Source organism: Molossus molossus, unplaced genomic scaffold (genome assembly GCF_014108415.1).
Source record: "Molossus molossus isolate mMolMol1 unplaced genomic scaffold, mMolMol1.p scaffold_m16_p_5, whole genome shotgun sequence".
Classification (NCBI taxonomy): domain Eukaryota; kingdom Metazoa; phylum Chordata; class Mammalia; order Chiroptera; family Molossidae; genus Molossus; species Molossus molossus.
Window position 1 is genome coordinate 8,554,673 of NW_023425388.1, and position 20,003 is coordinate 8,574,675.

A 20,003-nucleotide genomic window follows, 5' to 3' on the forward strand; every position below is an offset into this window, starting at 1 on the left:
CCACTCCCTGAGAAAATGTTTTCTAAGGGTTTTCTTTGGGGGTTCAGAATGTTCTTTCTTATTCAAACAGAGCCATGAGGGGTCGGGCAAGGAATGGAGGTGACCGGTGTGAAGTCACAGCCGGGGAAACTCTGCCGGCCAGAGGAGAACTTGGCCGACAGAGACCTCAGCGAGGTGGCTCTCAGGGGCTGACGTTCGCCACCGTCTCCCCGCGCGGCCGGGATGGGAGGGCCAGGCGGCCGGAGCGCAAACCCGAGTCTCTGAAAATGAAGCAGAAGAGCTGGTGAAGGGAAGAGTCGCTTTGTCAAGACTTCTGCCGTTGTCCTTTTCGTACTGGAGACTGATAAAAAAAAAAAATCCAGGACAATATCATTTTTAATATATTTCATGTCCAAGTCCAAAATGGAATTGGGACAAGTGAAAAAAAATTGGATTGTATAAAGGATAGGACCGAAAATGAGCAATTTAATAGAAATGTGTGCGTGAAACCCAGACTGGCTTTGCCTCATAGCTGGATGGTGTTGAACAAGATTCGCCTGTGGGCACGCACTTCCCTATGGTGAAACGGCGACTTTGAATGAAATGACATCCGGGGCCTCCTTTACCTCCTGAATTCTAAGGACCACGGGAAGGACCGTGTTTCTCGCGTCAATGACCTACAAGCAGGCTGCCCGCAGGAGGGGCAGGGCCGGCACGCTCAGCTGCGCGGGTTGCTCACGGCACAACCCCAGGGGGCACCACTGACACAAACCACAGTGTGATGGCACCTCTGGGCCTATAAGGTGTTCGAGTCTCACATCCGTGATGGTGAAGAGAACTTTGGAATTTCTATTTCTATCTGTGTAGGGTCTCAGATCAATAAGGAAAAAATAGGCTTAATCAACAGCTAACATCAGGATGGATGCTGACATTGTCACTTGGGGGGTAGGGAGGAGGGGGAGTCCCCGGACACCCTCACGCTTGACTTGCTCTCAGCACATCGCCAAGGGCTGCCCCGCGTGCCTCGGGCTCCCGTAAGAGGATTTACAGAGCATGCGATCCACCTTTCCCTACTCTAAGCTCCCCACAGTAGGTAAGTGGATTTAAAAATTCCTGCCGTCACATGCTCCCACATACATGAACCTTGGAGACACTCTGCTAAGTTAAATAAGCCGGTCGTGGAAAGACAAATATTGTCTGACTCCACTTACAGGAGGTCACTAGAGTGGTCACATTCGTAAAAATACCAAATGGGATGGTGTTGACCAGAGACAGAGGGGCAGGGAGGAGGCGGGTTGTTTAATGGGCGCGGAGTTTCAGTTGTACACGCCGGGGTCCGGAGATGTGTTTCTCAGACCATGTGAATCACGGATTTCCATGCTTTTCCATTAACCATCAACCTTCGAAAGTTCATACTGTGCCTTGAAATGTTAGCGAGGGATAATAAAGCCGTTACAATTAGCAAGATATCTAAACGTACGGTTGGCTTCATCATTCTGTCACTTTGAAATATTTTTCGTACGTTTTATAACCACACTTAATACATTAGCACATTAACACTCGTACATAATTTAAAAATGAATTTAAAAATAATTTACTGTGCATACAGGCTCAAAAGTACTTCCTGAGAGTGAGCACCATCAAAAACCATGGCGACGACTGTTCTAGAGGAGTGATACCCAAGGTCCTGTGGACACCAACCCATGTTCTGTCATGGATCTGTGGGAGGACGGAAGAGACGTTTCCCAACGAGCTGATAAGCTGTGAGTGTCAGTTCTTAAATGCCTGTTGATGGTTACTGTTAGAACGATAACAGCTGACTGTGGAAAAGTCACAGAAGGAAATGGATGGGGTAGTGATCTCACTAGGGGGAGAACAGAATCCTCTCTCATCACCTTGACGTGTTTGGGGAGAAGATGACTTGGAGCATAATGCAGAGCTTTCTCACCGCACACGCAAGAATTCGTAAACATGCAGGACCTGACTATTTAGTCGGGGACCGATCTCTTCGCCCTCAGAATGGCGAATAAGAAAATGACCGCGGTCAACACAGCAAGAGCCGTCTGGTATGAATACATCGAAATTAGACCTATTTTTATTTTTTTTTGTCAAATCGACAAAAAAAGTTGTTGTTTTTTTTTTGGTGTGCCACAGAATTTTAGTAATTGGCTTATGTGTGTCATGAGATGAAAAAGGTTGAAAATCTCTAGCATCATGGTTTGAGGTGGTTTTGTTTTTGTTTGATTTTTTTTAATCCTCGCCCGAGGATATTGTTCCATTTATCTTCAGATAGAGTATGAGGGGAGAGAGAGAAACATTGATTGGTTACCTCCCGCATGACCCCAACCAGGGCTGGGGATTCAACTACAACCCAGGTACATGGACTTGAGCTGAATCGAACCCTCGACTTTTTGGTCCTCGGGCCGATGCTCTAATCGCTGAGCCAAACCAGCCAGGGCTGGTTTGAAGTTTTGCTTGTTGCTGGCTCCAGGTACAATTCTTTGAAAGAGAGAAAGAGATACAAGTGGTGAAGGGGGCTCGTCACCCTTGCCCATCTTGGATGTGGGCAACTGTGTGTCAACAACGGTGCCTACTGATGACCCCTCACCCTGCAGAGGTCAGGAGACTGGCACCCTGGATGCTCCTACACGATTACTCTCAGGCTCACAACTGGACCAGGTGATAGTGCTGGGGACCGCTCTGCACAAGTGTGGGGAAATGGGAAAACGAAACCCTAGGTACAGTTTGCCATTTGCCAGGCTCAAGAAAACAGTTCGTATTTTTCTAACAACTCCTAACCAAACAGTGGCAATTACTTCATAAGGAAATTATATACATAAGAATCTTACATTTGAAAACAAGTGTCATTCCTTAATGAGTTTTTAAACATGGGGACTCAGCCACATGATGGACAGGAAAGTGTATTAACTAAACAAAAGTTCTCGGGAGAAAGGCAGACCGTGTTTCCTTGTCCTGCTTTTGCTTTCTTATTTTGTTAAGACAAATGCTGATGAGGATCGTCAACCTCTGGGGTCCTCTTTCAGGTGTTGCATAAAGTTAAAATAACTAGTTGCCTGGTGAGAAGCCCGGCCAGGGCACAGGTGTGGCGTTATGGGGACCGGTGACATTTCTTTAGCTGGGCCACTCCACACCGGTGCTTGTAACACCAGGAAAAGCATAATCTCAAACCAGCCCAGGTACAAACACAGCTATCAAATCGGCATAAACCAGCATTTAAAAACTAACATTCAGCCCTGGTCGGTTTTGCTCAGGGGTTAGAGCATTGGTCCAACAACCAAAGAGTCCCAGGTTCGATTCCAGCCAAGGACACGTACCTCGGTTGCCGTTTGTCCCCGGCCCTGGTTGGGGTCGTGCAGGTGGCAACCAATCGATGTTTCTCTCTCTCTCTCTCTCTCTCTCTCTCTCTCTCTCTCTCTCCCTCTTACTCTGTCTGAAAATAAATGTAAAAATATCCTCGGGTGAGAATTTAAAAAAACAAAAGTTAGCATTCCGAAGACAGTCCAGACCACTGAGTGAAGAATCGAAGTGTGGATGACCTGGGGTGGTTTAGTCTCGGCAAAGTCCACGCCACCCTCACAGTGGGGACAGACACCTTCCCTGAAGAGAGTCCCCTCTCCTCCGTTCCATTCCACAGGGACGTGAAGATGGCCTCGTGAGAGTAGTTGACACTTTTGGCTTCCTTCCCCTAGAGGTGCGGCAGGGGAGTTTTCAATGCGCATGACTACCTCCCTGCTTTATGACCCTAATTTGTCTTCCTGATTTTATACGGTGGCCGTTTAAGAGTAAAATATAAAATAATGGCATTTAGTGGGTGATTGATTTTTCCGCTGGCAACGTTATAAATACAGCCAAGCATTTCCCTTTCAGGAAGGGAATGAGAAGTGATTCAGTGTGATTCTGAAGCATAAATTTAGGGCTATTTGCAAGGCACAAACAGTATTCAAGCAGATTGATGCCTGGGCTGTGTAGCGTATGCTGAATTGTTCATGTAAAGCAGCCGGAAAGGGATGCTGGGTTTATAGGTGGGGGCCGTCGGCGGGTGTGGCTCGCTTGGCTCCAGGCACAAGGCGGTGATGTACACGCACGTTCTCACCCGGCACCGGATTGAACGGGAAACGTGTCTCTCTTCACATGGACACCTCACTCCACTCCAGTGATTGGGAGAATGGGAGAGGTTCTGTCTGGGGACAACGGGCCCTGCTAGACAGCACCGGGGCCTGGGCACACAATCCAACGTCCAACGTCCCAGGAGGACAAACGCGATCCGATCTTTCCCGGCATACGAATTGTCAACTATCCCTGTTTCAAATATAAATTAACTTAAAATAGTTACATATGCCACTCTACTTAAAATATGTGTTTTGATCAATATTCACTTGGAGGATCTGTGTTTAAGGAGTCGTCGTAATATTTGAATATGCCGTTGCTCCCTGCCTCCTAGAGAGATGCTGACTTCCTCGGGCCGCCCGGACGCGCAGCGTGGCTGATGGGGTTCGGCCTGCGGCACCGTCTTCCGGAGATCTGCTTGGCCTTCTCCTGGGCCCCTCTGAGCACAGCCAAATTGGTTCTCTGCGTCAACACAGCCCGCTGCTTTCCAAGGTACTCGCCGCTCTGCCTCACTCCAACCCCTTCTGTTTGAATTTCATAAAACTTATCTGAAGTGAAATAGTCTCAGTGGGGACGAGCGTGAACACAGGATATTAGAATTCTCCATCCTGCCTGCAGCTCCCCTGTTTTCCTTGACATTTTCCCAAATGTCGAGTCCTTGCTGCTGAAATCCTTCCCAGCTCCTCACTTCCTTCGCCTGCCGGGAGAGCATTCGTTTGCATCCATTTCCCAAGGGAGAAGGATTTAAATGGCAAACAAGGTTTCTAACCAGGAGTAAAGAACAGAAGCAGAACTTTTTTTCTCTGCAAAGATAAACATTTAGAAAAGAGGGTCTGGTCCTTGGTCACATCCACGGACAAATCCACACCCCGAAATCCATGTATTCATCCAGTCACTGAACACCACCCAGTGCCAACCCGGGGGCCAGGCCTTGTGGGCGACATAACGTTGACCCTGTCCTCAGGAAGTTCACCGTCCAGGCAGGATAATTCTAATAAACAAAATGCCACCTATGATACTTGCTGTGGACTGGATGGGCGTACTTCTCCGGAATTCCTGTGCTGAAACCCTAACACCCAAAGTGATGGCGTTAGGAGTGAGGCTTTGGGAGCTGAGCAGGTGGTGAGGGTGGGGCCCTCATGCATGGGATCGGTGCCCTTATACAGCAGACCCCAGAGAGCATCCTTCCGCCAAGTGAGGACACAGAGAGAGGTCTGTGACCCAGAAGAGAGCCCTCACTTGACCATGGTGCAACTTGACGGGGACTTTCAGCCTCCAGAACCGTGACGATACATTTCTGCTGTTTGCAAACCACCCAGCTGTGGTATTTTGTTACAGTCGCCTGAACATACTAAGGCGACACTTGAATAGCATGATCTTTAATGCTGTGTTTTATTAAAATATCAGTCAAATAGAGTATAAACCTGTGCACATGCATCTCCTAACATCCTTCTTTTCCCCCCGTAGGAAGCCCTTTCCTGAAAGCCATTCTAAATTAATGAAAAAGCCCCAGGCTTGGGCTCATGATAATATTCATGTGTTCAAAGCGTGCAGTGTGCCCAGTGGACGGAGAACAGAGCCACGGACCGACTGTGAATGCCTTCCACCCAGGACAGAATGAAGGCTGAGGGCAGAAATTAGAATTCTAAAAAATAATGCGGAGAACGTGTTCATCATCAATTCAAGGCGCTTTCCATCACAAAAGCCCCTGTTCCCTTGTCATTCCTATCACGCTATTCCACTAAACCTTTAATAAAATCAACTGTGACTCATTTATTCAATCTTTCCGGAAAAAAATAATAATACATCTTGCACTCCGTCATTCTTAGAATTCAAAAAAGAAAAACGGGGAGACTGCTTAGTCCCACAGCATTCCTTAATGACATGCCGGATGGGGAACGGGTCGTAGGGCAGCCCCCAAAACACATCTGTGTGCTTAACTGTGACCTCTTCTCAGGAAAAGGGGAACTCTGGATGCGGGTGGTAATGGGTGTCTTTCCAGACTAATCCCTCCAGGTGGCGCAGAGAGCGAGCCTAGCAGTGTGTGATGCAGCAAAACCACGGGGACTTGCTGGACCTTCCCGTATCTTCACCGTGTCACACCCCTAAATGAGGGTAAAATTACGTGAGACATTGAACTGTCCTTTGGCCTTCTGGTGCTAGGTCTTTGGGGCCAGTTGCAAAATCCATGTGTTATGCAGTCCCCCTCAGAACTTGTGATAACTGGTCTGAGATACACAGCTCCTCGCAAACCTCATGGTCCATCCCTAAGCGTGTGTTGAGCTCACTGTGGCATCGTGAGAGGCACGCCGCTGGGTCCTTCCCATGTTAGGTCTGTGTCATCTAACTATGCGTCTCCCCAGCAGGGGGCCCTGATGGCTAACTGGGTACACCCCACGCCAGTGTCCCATGATCTTTTGTAACCGATGGCTACGTTTAACGAGAGGAGCGTGCTTTTCTCTGCTTCCACCCCAGACTGCAGCGGGGCGAGCCGCCCCTCGCGGTCTCTGTCCAGCACAACAGTGTTCACTGCCTTCTGCTCCTTTGGAGATTTCCTACGAGCCGCAGCTCCCGATTCTGTGCTGAGGACAGACCTGTGGGTCTAAAGAGTTGCCCTTAAATGTCCTTGGTGTGTTCAAACCACGCCTCTGACAGACAAGTCCCTTTCTCCTGGCCAATGGCTGGATGGGAGAAATAGATGGTTGTAACCCAGGCAGTGAGTCGCAACATCCCCTCAGAGCCGATGAGACAACGGCACCCGTGACAGCGAAACTGAAGACTTAGGAGGATGCTTTCCCAAAGGGGTCTCGGCTCTAATTAATAGCTGTCAACTGATGTATTATGCAACTGGGAGCTCCCCCACCCCTCACAAACAGGGCGGCGGTTTGATATCAAGCCCCTAGACGGCTCCCTTTATGCGTGGAAATGCTGGCTCTCCTACATAACCTCTTTGGCAAAGCAGCTCAAACACAGACACCTGGCTAAGGAAATGAGACTGGTTGTCATTGTTTGTGGGACTCTTTTGTTCAGATCGTGTTAGATGGCTGCACAAAGGGGGTCGTTCCCCCCCCCCCCCCCCCCCCGTGCTGGGAGCCTGGCGGGGAAGAGGATGCCCTGTGCACCTGGCGGCCGGGGTTCTGATCCGGCTCGTACACCTCGGGCCGCACCGTGATCCCTGTGGAATTACCTCCCGGCTCATCTTGGAGATGGCTCCAGGTGCATCCAACACGCTTTAGTACCGAAATGCACATGAGACGCCCCACAAGCCACCTCCGCTCTCTCCCGTCGCCCTCACATTGGACTTGACTTTCCTTGCCACACCTGAGCTGCTCTTTTCAATCACATGTCATTCCCCCCAAAAAGCACTGTCGCGGGGGATGAAGAGACACTGTGTTGTCAAGTCACTCAGTTTAAAGCCAGCACCAGGCTCAGTTTCCCCTTAAAGGCTAGAAGACCCAGGAGACAGAGCCCTCCCCAGGGAACACGCGGCCCTTGGAGGGTCTCTCGGCCCAGCTGGGCTTGTCCACCGGCCCAAGGGGGCGCTGTGAGCTCAGGGATCTGCACCGGGCGCTGAGCCCCGACCGCCGGAGCAGAAACTACGGCCCCCCTGACTCAAACAAATCCTGAGTCAGGGGAGGCCGGACAGAACCCTTTGCAGTAGTGAGGTGCACGAGTAAGCAATGAACCATCTGAAATCCATCCCTGCCTGAGAGTTATTAAAACTAGAAGCCACGTGTAATTCATGCAACCGAAGAAAAGCTTGATCCAGTTCTTTCCCCAGAAAGGAGCTTCTGTTCAACTTTATTAAATGTTTTAAGCAGATTTAAGTTTTAGTCAAAGGACAACCCCCCCCCCCCAAGCAACACACCCCAGAAACTGGGAGATCAGCCAGGGAGCTGGTCACTCGGCGGGTGGCCAGAGGGTGGGAGACGGTTCCAGGAGGGCAGGAGGGAGGACTGGGCAGCAAAGGGAGGCTGCGTATTGTGGGATTTCATCAACGCGAAAGGAACAAAGGCAGAGAGTTCTTGCGGTCGCCTGCCAACTTGTCTGATGGCACGCGGGGGACAGGGCTGCCCTAGGCACACATCCGGGAGAAGCGAGGTGGAGCCCCTCATCGTGGGGTAAGGTCTGGGACATCTGTTCTCTCCAGGGGACCCACAGTTAAGTGAGCACCTCAGAGCTGGGGCACTCCGGAGGGCTCATGAGCGCGGCGCTGGGCAGGGAGATGCCAGCAGATGGGTGACCGAGCCAGCAGGGAGGAGAGCTGGCAGGAGGCCGACACCCGGGAAGAATTCCTGGCAGCTGTCCTGATCAAAGAGAGGGAGCCCCAGGGCGATGCCCGGCTCCAAGTCTTCCTCCACCGAACCCATTAAGTCGTACACGGAGCACACACATCCCTTCTGGTTGCGGGGAGGGTGAGCCGACACAAAGAGAGAAGCTTCTGGAATCTCCACAGAGTCCAGCAGACAGCCCCCACCCAAGGGTGTTGGAGACGGGGGCCTGGATGGCGTTTCCCTGCGTCTACTTCAGAGCCCCCACCTTTGCCTCAGCTCCCACCTCCTCCGCCTCCGCCTTCTCCTTCCCTGGCACCTGATGTTCAGAGAATCCCTCGTGCCCTTGGCCATCAGCACCCACCTGGCGGTTGGCTGCCCAACACCGCAACCCACGTCCTGGCTACCCTTCACCAGCTGGTGCTTTTGAAGCGTTGACCTTGAACTTTTTGGCGCCTCAGTTTCCCCATCTTTCGAGTGGGACTAGTATAAGCAACTAGCTCACAGAGTGTTGGGAGGCTGAAACCAGGTGAACGAGTGGAGCACCGGATGCCCAGCTGGCCTGAGTCTGCGGGGCGCGGGGCCGCTGCGGTGAGCACTGTGGCTGCCGGAGGAGCCTCAGCCTCGTGTCCTCCTCCCCACACTCCCCCTGCCCTGCTCGGCCCTTGGCTCCATCCCAAGCCCCGTCCCTAAATTTTATCAGCCTTTGCCTGTTCTTTCTTCCTGTCATGTTTACATCAAAAGTCACCCGTCAGACAGACAAAAGCAGTGAAGAGACATTTCGTTGCTGAAGTTGTTAATTTTACTCTAGACTTCCCCCAAAAAAAGGATCACCCATCTGTCAAGAAAAAAAGACAGAGAAGATAAAAGATCTTAAAAAGTAATTATTTAAGTGCCAGCCCAAAGGAAATGAGCATGGACTGTCTTGGTTGCGGAGCTGAATTAGAAGAAGGTATTGCCTGACCCAAATCTGCCCCATCGGAAAGAAAGAAAGAGAATCTGATCTTTGAAAACACAAAACGAGCTATCAGTGTGCCCCCAGCCAAACAGAGTCTGTACAAACATATTCAGGCAAGTGACTTTCAATTCACAATGGTCAGTCCTGTTCTGCCCCGACTGTCCCAGCTCGGAGCCACCGGCTGGCCACGCAGACTGTCCCCGGGCGCGTTGCCGGTGCTGCATGGCCGTCCGAGCACCTGCAGACCCCGCTGCTGGCCCGGAGCCGGCTGGCTTTCCGAGGGAGTCCCCACAACGAACGCTCACAGGAAGCAGCACAGATTCTCCTGAGAGACTCCAACCATCGCCGTCCTCCTCTGGGACTAAAGCCCAAAGCACTTCCCAAAGTCACCATTACAGCGGAAGCCAACAATGCGTCCCTTTCTCTTTCTAAGGCAAATGTTTAAAAAGTTGCAGACTTCACCGGTCTCTGCACTTGCCCTGCAAAACCAGCTATGCACAGGGTTGGTCTTCAAAGCACAGTGACGGGGCTGGTTTCCACATTTTCTGAGATAACTGAAGTCCCTTCTCCCCACCGCTCCCCCCCACCCACACACACACACCCAAGTTTCCCCCTTCGAGTAGAAGGAACACTCACCTCACTCATGATGCTTAACTGCAGCTCTGGTCCTGCCACTCGCAAGAAGAGCACTGCTCAGGGGTCGCTGTTCCACCCGTCCTGGCTTTTCTCTTAAAAAGGGCTGCCCGGTGGCATCATGCCTCCCGTAAGCCAATGAGATGCATTCACCTGTCTGCACGCCTGGCAGACATCTGAGAGCCCAAAGAGCCACCTAGTGGAACAAAGAGGGAACACACACCAGGTCACTGCTCCGGATTCCGTCAGGGACAGAAGGAAAAGACAGAATTTTTTAAAAAGTCAGAGGTATAGCGATCGTCACAGGTTCGCCTCTGTCCTTCATTCAGGGGGTGCAGGATTTCAACACAAGGAAAACACATTTCCAGCGTCAGTGGAGAGAAGGTTTCTTTTTCTCTTCGTATTTTGTTTTTCAATGCCAGTCGACGTTCAGCATTATGTGTTTCAGGCGTGCAGCCAGGCTTTCTGTTGCCAGGGGGCACCCCACCTTCCACCCGAACATCGTGGCGATCCTAATCCTCCCCCTGTTCTTTCCTTAGGGAACGGCCTCTGTGGCTGCTCGGGTGGAGTCCCAGGATCTCTGCCTCGGGGCCACCTTGGCACTCGCCCGCCCGCTGTAACTGACGAGCAGGGTGCACAGAGGCTGCTCCCCTGGGTTTAGAGCAGGAGGGAGGGGTGGGGATCGTGGTGCATGTGTGACGCTTACGGTTCATGCAAAAGCCACGGCTGCAGCTGCTCGAACCCGAGAGCCAGCACCTCCTTCGACGGTGTGCCCTGAGTACCAGGACGGGGCACCCTGGTCTGGCCCTGCTGGAGGCTCTCCAGTTCCCAAGGGAAGGTGGACGGGTTTCATCCCAACGAGAGCACGGGAAAGGGGACAATGGGAGCCGAGCCCCCGAGCCCTTCGAGGGCACCAGCGGAGAAGAAGCCAGGAGCGTGGTCTTTGCTGAGTGTTCCCGCCGGAATGCATGTGGCCAGATGGGGCCAGGACAGACAACTATAACCTAAGGGTGACCCCTGAGGCGACACTTCAACCTTCCCCCAGCTGGGTTACTGCTGGGGGCCCTGCTTTGTTCGTAGGAGCTTGGGCAATAGCAGCTTGCACAGCACTGAGCACTCGGGGAAAGTGTTTTGGCTGGTGGTAGGGCGGGGACAGAAAGGACACTCAGCAACATGGGTGTCCTATTACCTGGCCAGTCCCGGGTGGGAGTTAGTGGGTCTGCAAGAACATTCAAGTGTCCACTGACACCTTCTCCTCACACTTGCCCCTCCACCCCTCTGCTCCCTGTGAGAGAGGGGGCGCAACACCCCCACTCAGCTCCGCTCCCCGTGACCTCCTCACCTAGACCTCCAGCCCTCCAGCCACCACCACACTTCTCAGGGCCACCCAGCCGGGCCAGGAGCCCTCCCCTTCGCTGCACACACACGAGTGGACAGAGCAGGAAACAGCGAGAAGCCTACGTGTCTACGGCCTGTGGGAGCCAAGCTTCTTCACTGACAGCCGCTCCACGCAGGAAGTTGTCTCTGGAAAGGCCCTTCCAGCGGGGAGTTTCGTGCATTTGTTACAATAACTCATATTTCGCAGCGCGACAGAAATGGACTACATATATTTATACATGTCTGTGTACACGTAGGTGTCCCGACCGCATGAATCATTGGCAAATGAACGAAGCATCTGCCTGCCAGCATCCTCCTTATCCATCCTCCACCTTCCCAACCCCCAATTTCATACTCGGGAGGGCGCAGACAGGAGGCCTTCTGGATTCCCTGGGGAGGGAAGGGGTGTCTGCAAATGTCCAAGGGGAGGAGGAGCAGGGCTGGAGGCAGGCATGCTGCCAGCAGAGACACACCCTCCCCAGGGGACACCTGTCTGGCTGGGGCTTGGAGGTGGAGGATGAGATCTCCCAGCAGCAGCACTCGCGGGACCCTCAGGCAGAGGGGACACAGAGAGCCAGGCTGTGTTCTGCTTTCCGGGCTCTGGTGCAGACATGAATTTTCTCATAATACAGATGCGCATACCAATTTGCAACAGCTTGGGGTTTGGGGGGCAGTGAACAGTTGCTGGAGTTCCTAGGGGTGGGGACAGGATTGGAGGTGCCCAGGCTGGATTGTGGCTTTGCTGAGTCGAGCCCCCATTGTTTGGGACAAATCAGGGGGTTATAAAGCCTATGGAAGAGAGAATGGACGACATTATGGGCTCCCCCAAATTCATCTACAGGAACACCTCATTGTACTTCAGAGATACTACGGTTGGATCAACATACAGGCAAGACCCTCCACCAGTAAACAGATTAGGATTCACTAGAGTTTTCTCATCAGTGAAACATTTTACATTAAGGTAGGTACCTGGGCTTTTTGTTGTTGTCATTTAGACATAATGCTATTGTATACTTAACAGACTAAAGGATAGTATAAACATAACTTTTATATGCACTGGGAAACCAAAAAATTCGTGTGGCCCACTGTGCTGTTCACTTCACTGTGGTGGTCTGGAACCAAACCCACAGTATGGCTGAAGTACAGCAGGTTCGAATCCCCGGGACTCGGAATGTGACTGTATGAGGAGACAGGGTCTTGAGAGAGGTAATTAAGGTAAAATGAGGTCTTATGGTTGGACCCGAAGCCCTAGGCCTTGTGTCCCTACAAGAAGAGAAAATCTAGACACGGATCCATTGCAGAGGGAAAGCCGTGAGAAGGCACAGGGAGAAGTCAGCCCCGATCTCAGACTCCCCGCTTCCAGCCTCTAGGACTGTGGGAAAGTACATCCCTGCTGCCTCGAGCCCCCGCCCGGGCCGTCGGCACGCAGCCCACGCAGCCCAGTACGGGGTGCATGGCAGCACTTGGAGGAGACTTTCGGGGAGAGAACAGCGGAACCTGAAGGGGAATTTGATCAAGTTTTGCACGTGGCATTCGATCTAACCCAGTAGTTTCTCCGGGACATCTTTATCTTGTGAGTGTCGAGTTGTGTTAGTTTTAGACCACGAAGCACGTGCTGAGTGTGGCCACAGAGGGTACACCAATCTGCGCCTGGGAAATCAGTGCCCCAGGTCACGTGGCTCCACAATGCTCGATGGCACTGAGGGCCCCCCCCCATCACGTCCCCGCAGGCGGGCCCTCGACCACAGCTCCCAGCCCACTCATTCCCCTGGGGCAGTGGTGCCCCAACATGGCCAGCCATCAGACCAAGGGTCCCAAAGACTCCCTGGACCTCGTCTCAGGACCCCAAGGAACAAGGATGGTAACTGCAGGGTCTTTAAAACTTTCCACATGGGTCTGAGAATCATTGCTTGAAGCAGCAATAGCTCCTGTGCGTGCGCGCACACACACACACACACACACACACACACACTCTCCAGGCTCCCTGCTGCCTCCTGCCTCCTCTCCCAGCCCCCTTTAGGAGCTGTGCTACCGTTGTTGACTCTCACATCTACCAGTCTTATCTAAGCAGTTTCAACACATGCCTATCATACGACTTTCTCCAGGTCAGGCAAACACCCTATGACAGGGTAGAGGGAGTCCCAGGCCGGAACTGAGAGCCGTAATCCTTGACGTGAGCAATGGTTTTCCGCGTGCACTTGGCAGAGTCTCTCCATTCCTCAACGTCTCATTTCCTCCGCCGGCAAGCAGAAATATTAAAACCTCGCATCTGCCAACCTAAGCAAAAATATAGACGCTAAATATATTGAGCTGGGAAATAAATTCTAAAGGAACTTCAAGAGAATTAGATCTATGGCTTTGTATATTAGATCTCGGGGAATGCTTCAACCTTGCTGAGTTAAAATTCAGACATGCGGTTCTATAATTTATGAAAAAATCTATGATACAGGTAGATTATTCTCATCCTCCTGGACGTGTGGTCCTGCCTGAAGGTGCAGCGTTGGGCCATCGTTCAAACCTCCCTTCGGGAGTATTCACAGGGACACTGTGTGCGGATGGCCTGGGGCTCGGCATCAGACTGACAACAGATGCATCTCGTGGGTCCAGTCTCGGGGGCCTGGGGCTAGAAGAAGCCCTCCTCCTGCTTCATTTCCCACTTAGCTGCCCAGCCTCTGCATGGGCCACCGCGTCCTGTCACTGAGGTCCGGACGGAGAGGGACGTGCTCACCCCCCAGTGCAGGCTCCGCGGCCCGGTGTCGGGGGCTGGGCTCCTCCCTCCCTTCTGCCTTCGCTGCCCCCCCACCGGAAGCCAGCTGTAGTCCCTGGGTGTCCGCAGCCCGCCCCCAGTCTCAGCACTGCCCACCCTCACGGTGGGCCCCGGGGGCGCCTGTGTCGATCCGCCACCTTGTTTCCTGTTGCTGTAGATTTTTTTATTTATTATTTTTTTTTTTCACCCTCACCTGAGGACACTTTTGCATTTATCTTCAGATAGAGCAAGAGGTAGAGAGGAAGGAAGAGAGAGAGAGAAACATGGATGTCAGAGAGACACATCGAGCGGTTGCCACCCACACGACCCCAACCGGGGCCGGGGACAAACTGCAACCAAGGCACGTGCCCTTAGAAGAATTTTAATCCTTCCTCCAGAGCCCAGCCCTCTGCCAACCTCTGGGTTTCTCGTGGCCCAGAGCCAGGAGGTCACCCCATCCTCCCTGCAGATATGGAAACGTAATTCCACAAACCTCTCTTTTTTTTTTTCCTCACTCGAGGATATTTTTTTGCTATTTTGTTCAGATAGAGTGGGAGGGAGAAACATCGATGTGAAATGGACACATCGAGTAGTTGCCACCCGCACAACCCAACCGGGGCCGGGGACAAACTGCAACTGAGGTACGTGCCCTTAGCGGGAACCGAACCCAGGTCTCTCTGGACCGCAGGTCGCCTCTCTAACCACTGAGCCAAACCGGCCAGGACCACAAACCTCTCTTTACTGCAATGACTCAGCCCCTCTGTGCTTGTTTAAGCACCTGGCCTGTCACCTGACTGCAGCCTGGGGGGGGGGGGGGCACAGCCGGCTCCCTGCCCCTGGCCCGAGCCCAGCCCCCAGGCCTGAGCCCCCAGGCCCGAGCCCAGCCCCCAGGCAGCTCCAGTGCCACTTCACCGGGTCTGAATGTTGCTGTGGAAAGAAAACTCTTTTTTCTATAAAATTAGATTCACTTTCCAAAGCCAACATAAAAGAATTTTCTCTTTTGAAAATGAGGAAAGAGGATATTTCAAACATCTCTCTGCTGTCAGATTTTAAGCCAACTGTTTAAAATGTTTGGAAATTTTTTTTCTGGCAAAACGGACCTCTTTGAAACCGGGATGGCTGTGTTTTACGGCTTTTTAAAAGGAAAACTGGATTCCTAGGCATGCTAGTCCATGGCCTTCCAAAGTTTTAGCAAATTATACTGCACAACCGCCACTTCGTCCCCACCTCACGCGGTGTCCTCCGCATACCCTCTGAAACCCGGTGCTTGTCCTGCTTGGCCTCTCTGGATGGCATCTGTGCACATTTTATTATTTTTAAAGATACTGAAAATGTGTCATCCGTGAGCTCTCGATTCTCTCTCCCACTCCCTCTTTCTGCCTTCCCCCCTCTGTGCTCCTCTCTAACCTAAAACATCATCTGCGACCTCCCATCCCACCGTGGCGCGCGGTGACGTCTCTCTTCTTCAAAAGGGCAGCAGCCAGCAAGGAGAAAGAGAAAGACAGACATCGCCAGGCCCACCTGTCTCCACTGCTCTGTGGCTCTTCTTGTCTCAGCCCAGTGTCAAGCTCTGCAGTCTTACCTGAAGCTGCCACTATTTTTAAGGTCTAAATGACTCCCTGTTTGTGGATGAAAAGGTCATCGTGTAACCTGCCATCCCTTGGAGCCTAATTGCGTGTCCACGCCTGTCCCCCAGGTGAGGGCCCAGAGCCAGGCAGCACCCCCTTGCAGCTCTGTCTTGGATGAAAAGGTCAGTGGGTGTTTGTGTTCAAAGAGCCCCGTCCCTGATGCCGTAACCCTGGCCCAGCGCCGAAGGCCACACGGGGGGGGGGGGGGGGGGGGCCTACTGATGGGGCTCCGGCCTCAGCGGCCGCGACAGCTTTCACAAGTGTGCTTGGAGTCCTTGCTTATCCCCCCCCCCATGCCCCATCCCTGTGCTCTCCTCCTATGTACATGAACCCCTCCCATTCATTCTCCAACAACTGTTCCCCAAATTTCAAATCAGCGACTCTGCAGAGCCACTCCACTTGTCTGGTGTTAGAGGCTGAACTGTGACCCAAATGCACGTAGTGAAACCCTAACCCCCAATGTGATTGTATTTGGAGACAAGGCCTTTAATGAAGTTATTAGAATTAAATGAGTTCGTAAGGGTGGGGCCTCACCCATGAGAGCCGGTGCCCTTCTAAACGGAGGAAGAGACTCCAGGAGCGTGTGCAGACAAACCGCGTGAAAACGGAGGACAGGGCCGTCTGCAAGCCGAGGAGAAGCCAGCCCTGCAGACACCTTGGTCTTGGAACTCCGGCCTCCAGACTGTGGGGAACCTCAGTCTACGCTGCCAAAGGAAGAGCAAGGGCGCCCCTCAGCGGGGAACACTGCAGTGTCTGGGGGCATTTTCTGGTGTCACAACAAGGAGATATTTTTCTTACTGTCCCCACCCGGGGTGAGGGAAGTCTAGCTGACATCTAGTGTGTGGAGACCAGGGATGCCACTCAGTGTCCTATGATACTCACAACAGTCTCCACAACAAAAAATCATCTAGCACAAAATGCCAATAGAGGTGAGGCGGGGAAACCCTAATCTACACAAGCACATCTGTGCAAGGATCTACACAAATCTGTACAAGATCAAAGATCGATGATGAAGAGGCTGAGCGCAGCCGTTATCACAAAGTCAAGATTCCTTGCGCAGTTTTCCATCTGCACCAGTTTTCAGACTCAGACGCAACTGCCTGAAAGGGGGGACAGGTCCCCAGGAGAGGACCCACTCACATCACAGTCACCGTGTGCGGTATTCATTTTCCAGTTATTCTTCAAAAGGACCTGGGACCATTTTCTTGGGTAACTGTACAATAAAAAGGAGAACACCCCAAAATTTAGATAAGAATGAAATACAGGGTCCGAGTGGAAGTTGGGGACTCAGAGCACCCACCGCTCTGTTCAACTGGGGGCCCCTGGAAGCCAAGTACAGATGGAGTCCTGGCAAAGTCTGACACCAAGCGGATCCGCGGGAAACAGACATGGTGGCAATTTAGAGTCTCCGCGTTGCAGTCACTGCCTGTGACACGGAGTGCTCACAGTGGGAAGGCCAAGGAGAAGCTCTGGAATGGTGCCCCTCAGCCAAAATGATAATAAAAACCATATCACATTCCAACGGAATAGCAGAGATGTACGCCACCCTTGAAGAGCTAAAGGATGCTGGGAAAAGGGGAGGGCGATCCCAACTTCTCTTCACTTAATGCACCAGTCTGGCCTCTGCAGAAGCCAGTCAGACCCTGGAGGAAGTCTGCAGAGTAGTTCAAACTCAACCAAAAGCAGCCCAGTTGCAACAGCTGTGCCAGATGTGGTATCCCTACTAGAGGGGCTCAGCATGACCTCAGGCCCATGGTACGTGGACACTGATCTGATGAGTGTGTCCTCTTCTTAGTAGGAAGGAGGGTCAGAAGGTGTGATCTCTAATGTGACACCATCCCCCCAGGAGATTAGCCAGCCCTTTGGCTGCAAGTTGACATCATTAGACCCCTTCCACCCTGGAAGAGACAGGAACTTGCCCTAACTGGAACTGGAACAGATCCTGGCATGAGGTTCCTTTGCTGCCCACAGGCTTCGATCTCGCCAAATCCAGCACCGCTCTTTAGGGGCTTAAAGAGTTTGACGCACTGATGCAGGAGGTTGCATAACATCACCTTGGGCCGAGTCTCGTTTTACGTCAACCACACGGTGAGAGAGGGCTGAAGTGGATGCACCGTGTAAGTCTGGGAAGCACAGTGAGGGCATTGCCTCTCCCAGGGGCACCAGGAGACCAAGGTTTGCAAGACCGCGCCGCAGGAGGGAGGCTACTGCAGTGAGCGAGCTGAGCTCTGCAGAGGTTCCCCTGAACGCTGGGCTGAATACTGATCTATACAAAAAGCACTCCCTGGAGCCAGAGCAGGGGAAGCTCCCCAACGCTGGGGAACGAGCCCCTGCAAAAGCCCTGGAGGTCCTTCAGCACTGGAAAGCATTCCTGTTCCCTCAGCCAAAGTGCAGTGGCCTCGAAGTACGCAGGCATCGGGTAGAGACTGCATCAGGCCGTGGCTTAGCAGCAGGGTTACATTAGTCCAGAGGAAGGCTGCTGCTGGTTCACCTTAACAAAGCCTGACAGCAAGCCTCAGAATACTCAGACTGATCCACAGTTTACTTAATGACGTGCCAGGAAAAGAATCCAACACTCTTTAAAGGAGCATAATAGAATCAAACACCCAAAAACCTGACATTGCTAATGTCCGGCATCCAGCTCTTACTAGGTGTGCAAGACAGAGCAGGACCCCATTTATTTCATAGAAACTAATTAGTAGTGATGTAATTAGTAGATTCTTCCTCCAATGCCGCTGCTCCACAGCCCTGCGCCTGGGATTCTGCAAACCGCACGTCAGGTTGGACAGCGCTCTCCCCAGAATCAGCCAGGAGCAAGCACCCCCGCGATTCTGCAAGGCTGGGAGGGAGGAGAGGCATGTCTCTTCCTGTTCCCTGTTTCCTCCTTCTTGTTTCCTTCTTCCTGTTTCCTTCCTTCTCCTCCCTGCTCCTTCCTGTGGCCACTGATGGCAGCACTGTCTTGCCTGGGCAGAGGTGCCTCCTCGGGGCTGACCTAGTGGGAGGTAGCTCCCGCGTTTGCAGAACCAGCCTCACCCTGCTCTCCCCAGAGACACCAGCACGAGCAGAGCAGCACCCCCTCCTGAGGTCTGACCCTCGTTCAGGTCCTTGCGGTGAGGCCTTCCTCTGAGTTTCTACATTTTAGTAACCCCAATTCTTCTCTATGGTCCCCTGGCCCCGGGTGGCAGCAACTACCTGCCCTGCTGGCTGGGTGACCCTAGAGATCTTCCTCCCCTTTGATAAACTAGCCAACGACTCTGTACCTCCCTGTCAACTGTACCATGAATTCCTGGCTGGGCACAGGCTGGCGCGGCTTCTGCCCCCAGGAGCCTGCCTGCACTGGCCTTAGGGGCCGTATTTCTTTTAGTGCTCGCGAAGCCAAATGAGGTAGGGAATTTTATTCATCTTAGTTTTTCACCTAAGGAACATGTGGTTCAGAAAAGTTAGTACTTTGCCCAAAGTCCCACAGTTAGTGACTCAGAAGGCTTGTTTTTAAAAAACAAGCAGATCGACTCCAAATTTTATGGGCTGGACTTGACAGCAGCATTTATAACGATGGGCCCGGGCCGCTGGGATGGAAGGAAATGTCCATCAGGGGCTACGGAGGGTTCGTAGGGACCAGCATCAGTCCCTGATCACAGAAGCATCCAGGAGATGGGGGAACTCAGTCTTGCATCTCAGACGGTGTCTACGTGATAATTCCCAAGTGATCTGGAGATAAAAGCAGGTGAGTTGGCTTCTGTTAGCCACAACCTCAACTTCAGATTCTCTGCAGTCAAACAATCCAAACAAGAAAAAGTTTATGCAGTAATAACATTTTAAAGTGTGATCATGGTTTTTCTTCTTGAGTGGGTTAACATGGTGGGCTCCACTGTTCCCGCTCTCTCGTGGTCCGTAACAGAGTCTCCCCTGTACCGGGGGTTTTGCTGGGCAAACAGGGCAAAGACTTGGGGGGCCTGTGAGTGTGTGTCCGGGGCGGGGCTGCAGAAACGGGTAGACTGAAAGTAAACAACCGCACTATATTCCCAGGGGCACCTCCCACTACACTCACTGCGCGGCATCTAAATGGACGACGGGGGAGGAATCGCGGACGGGGAAGGATCGCGGAGGGGGGAGGACTCGCGGACGGGGAGGGATCGCGGACGGGGGGGACTCGTGGACGGGGGGGGAGGAATCGCGGGCGGGGAGGGATCGCGGAGGGGGAGGAATCGCGGACGGGGAGGAATCGCGGACGGGGGGGGGGAGGAATCGCGGGCGGGGAGGGATCGCGGACGGGGGAGGACTCG

The 20,003-nt window shown here is 52.6% G+C and overlaps 1 protein-coding gene across 1 annotated transcript in view; it reads right to left on the reverse strand.

The window, feature by feature from the left end:
- The window catches only part of PCP4 (Purkinje cell protein 4), a 55,279-nt gene extending 45,222 nt beyond the window's left edge, over positions 1-10,057 (reverse strand). Inside the window, exon 1 of the mRNA XM_036243694.1 lies at positions 9,973-10,057. Coding sequence (XP_036099587.1) covers positions 9,973-9,981 — 9 coding nt within the window. The 5' untranslated portion in view covers positions 9,982-10,057. The remainder of the gene's footprint in view (positions 1-9,972) is intronic.
- Positions 10,058-20,003: the final 9,946 nt, after the last annotated feature.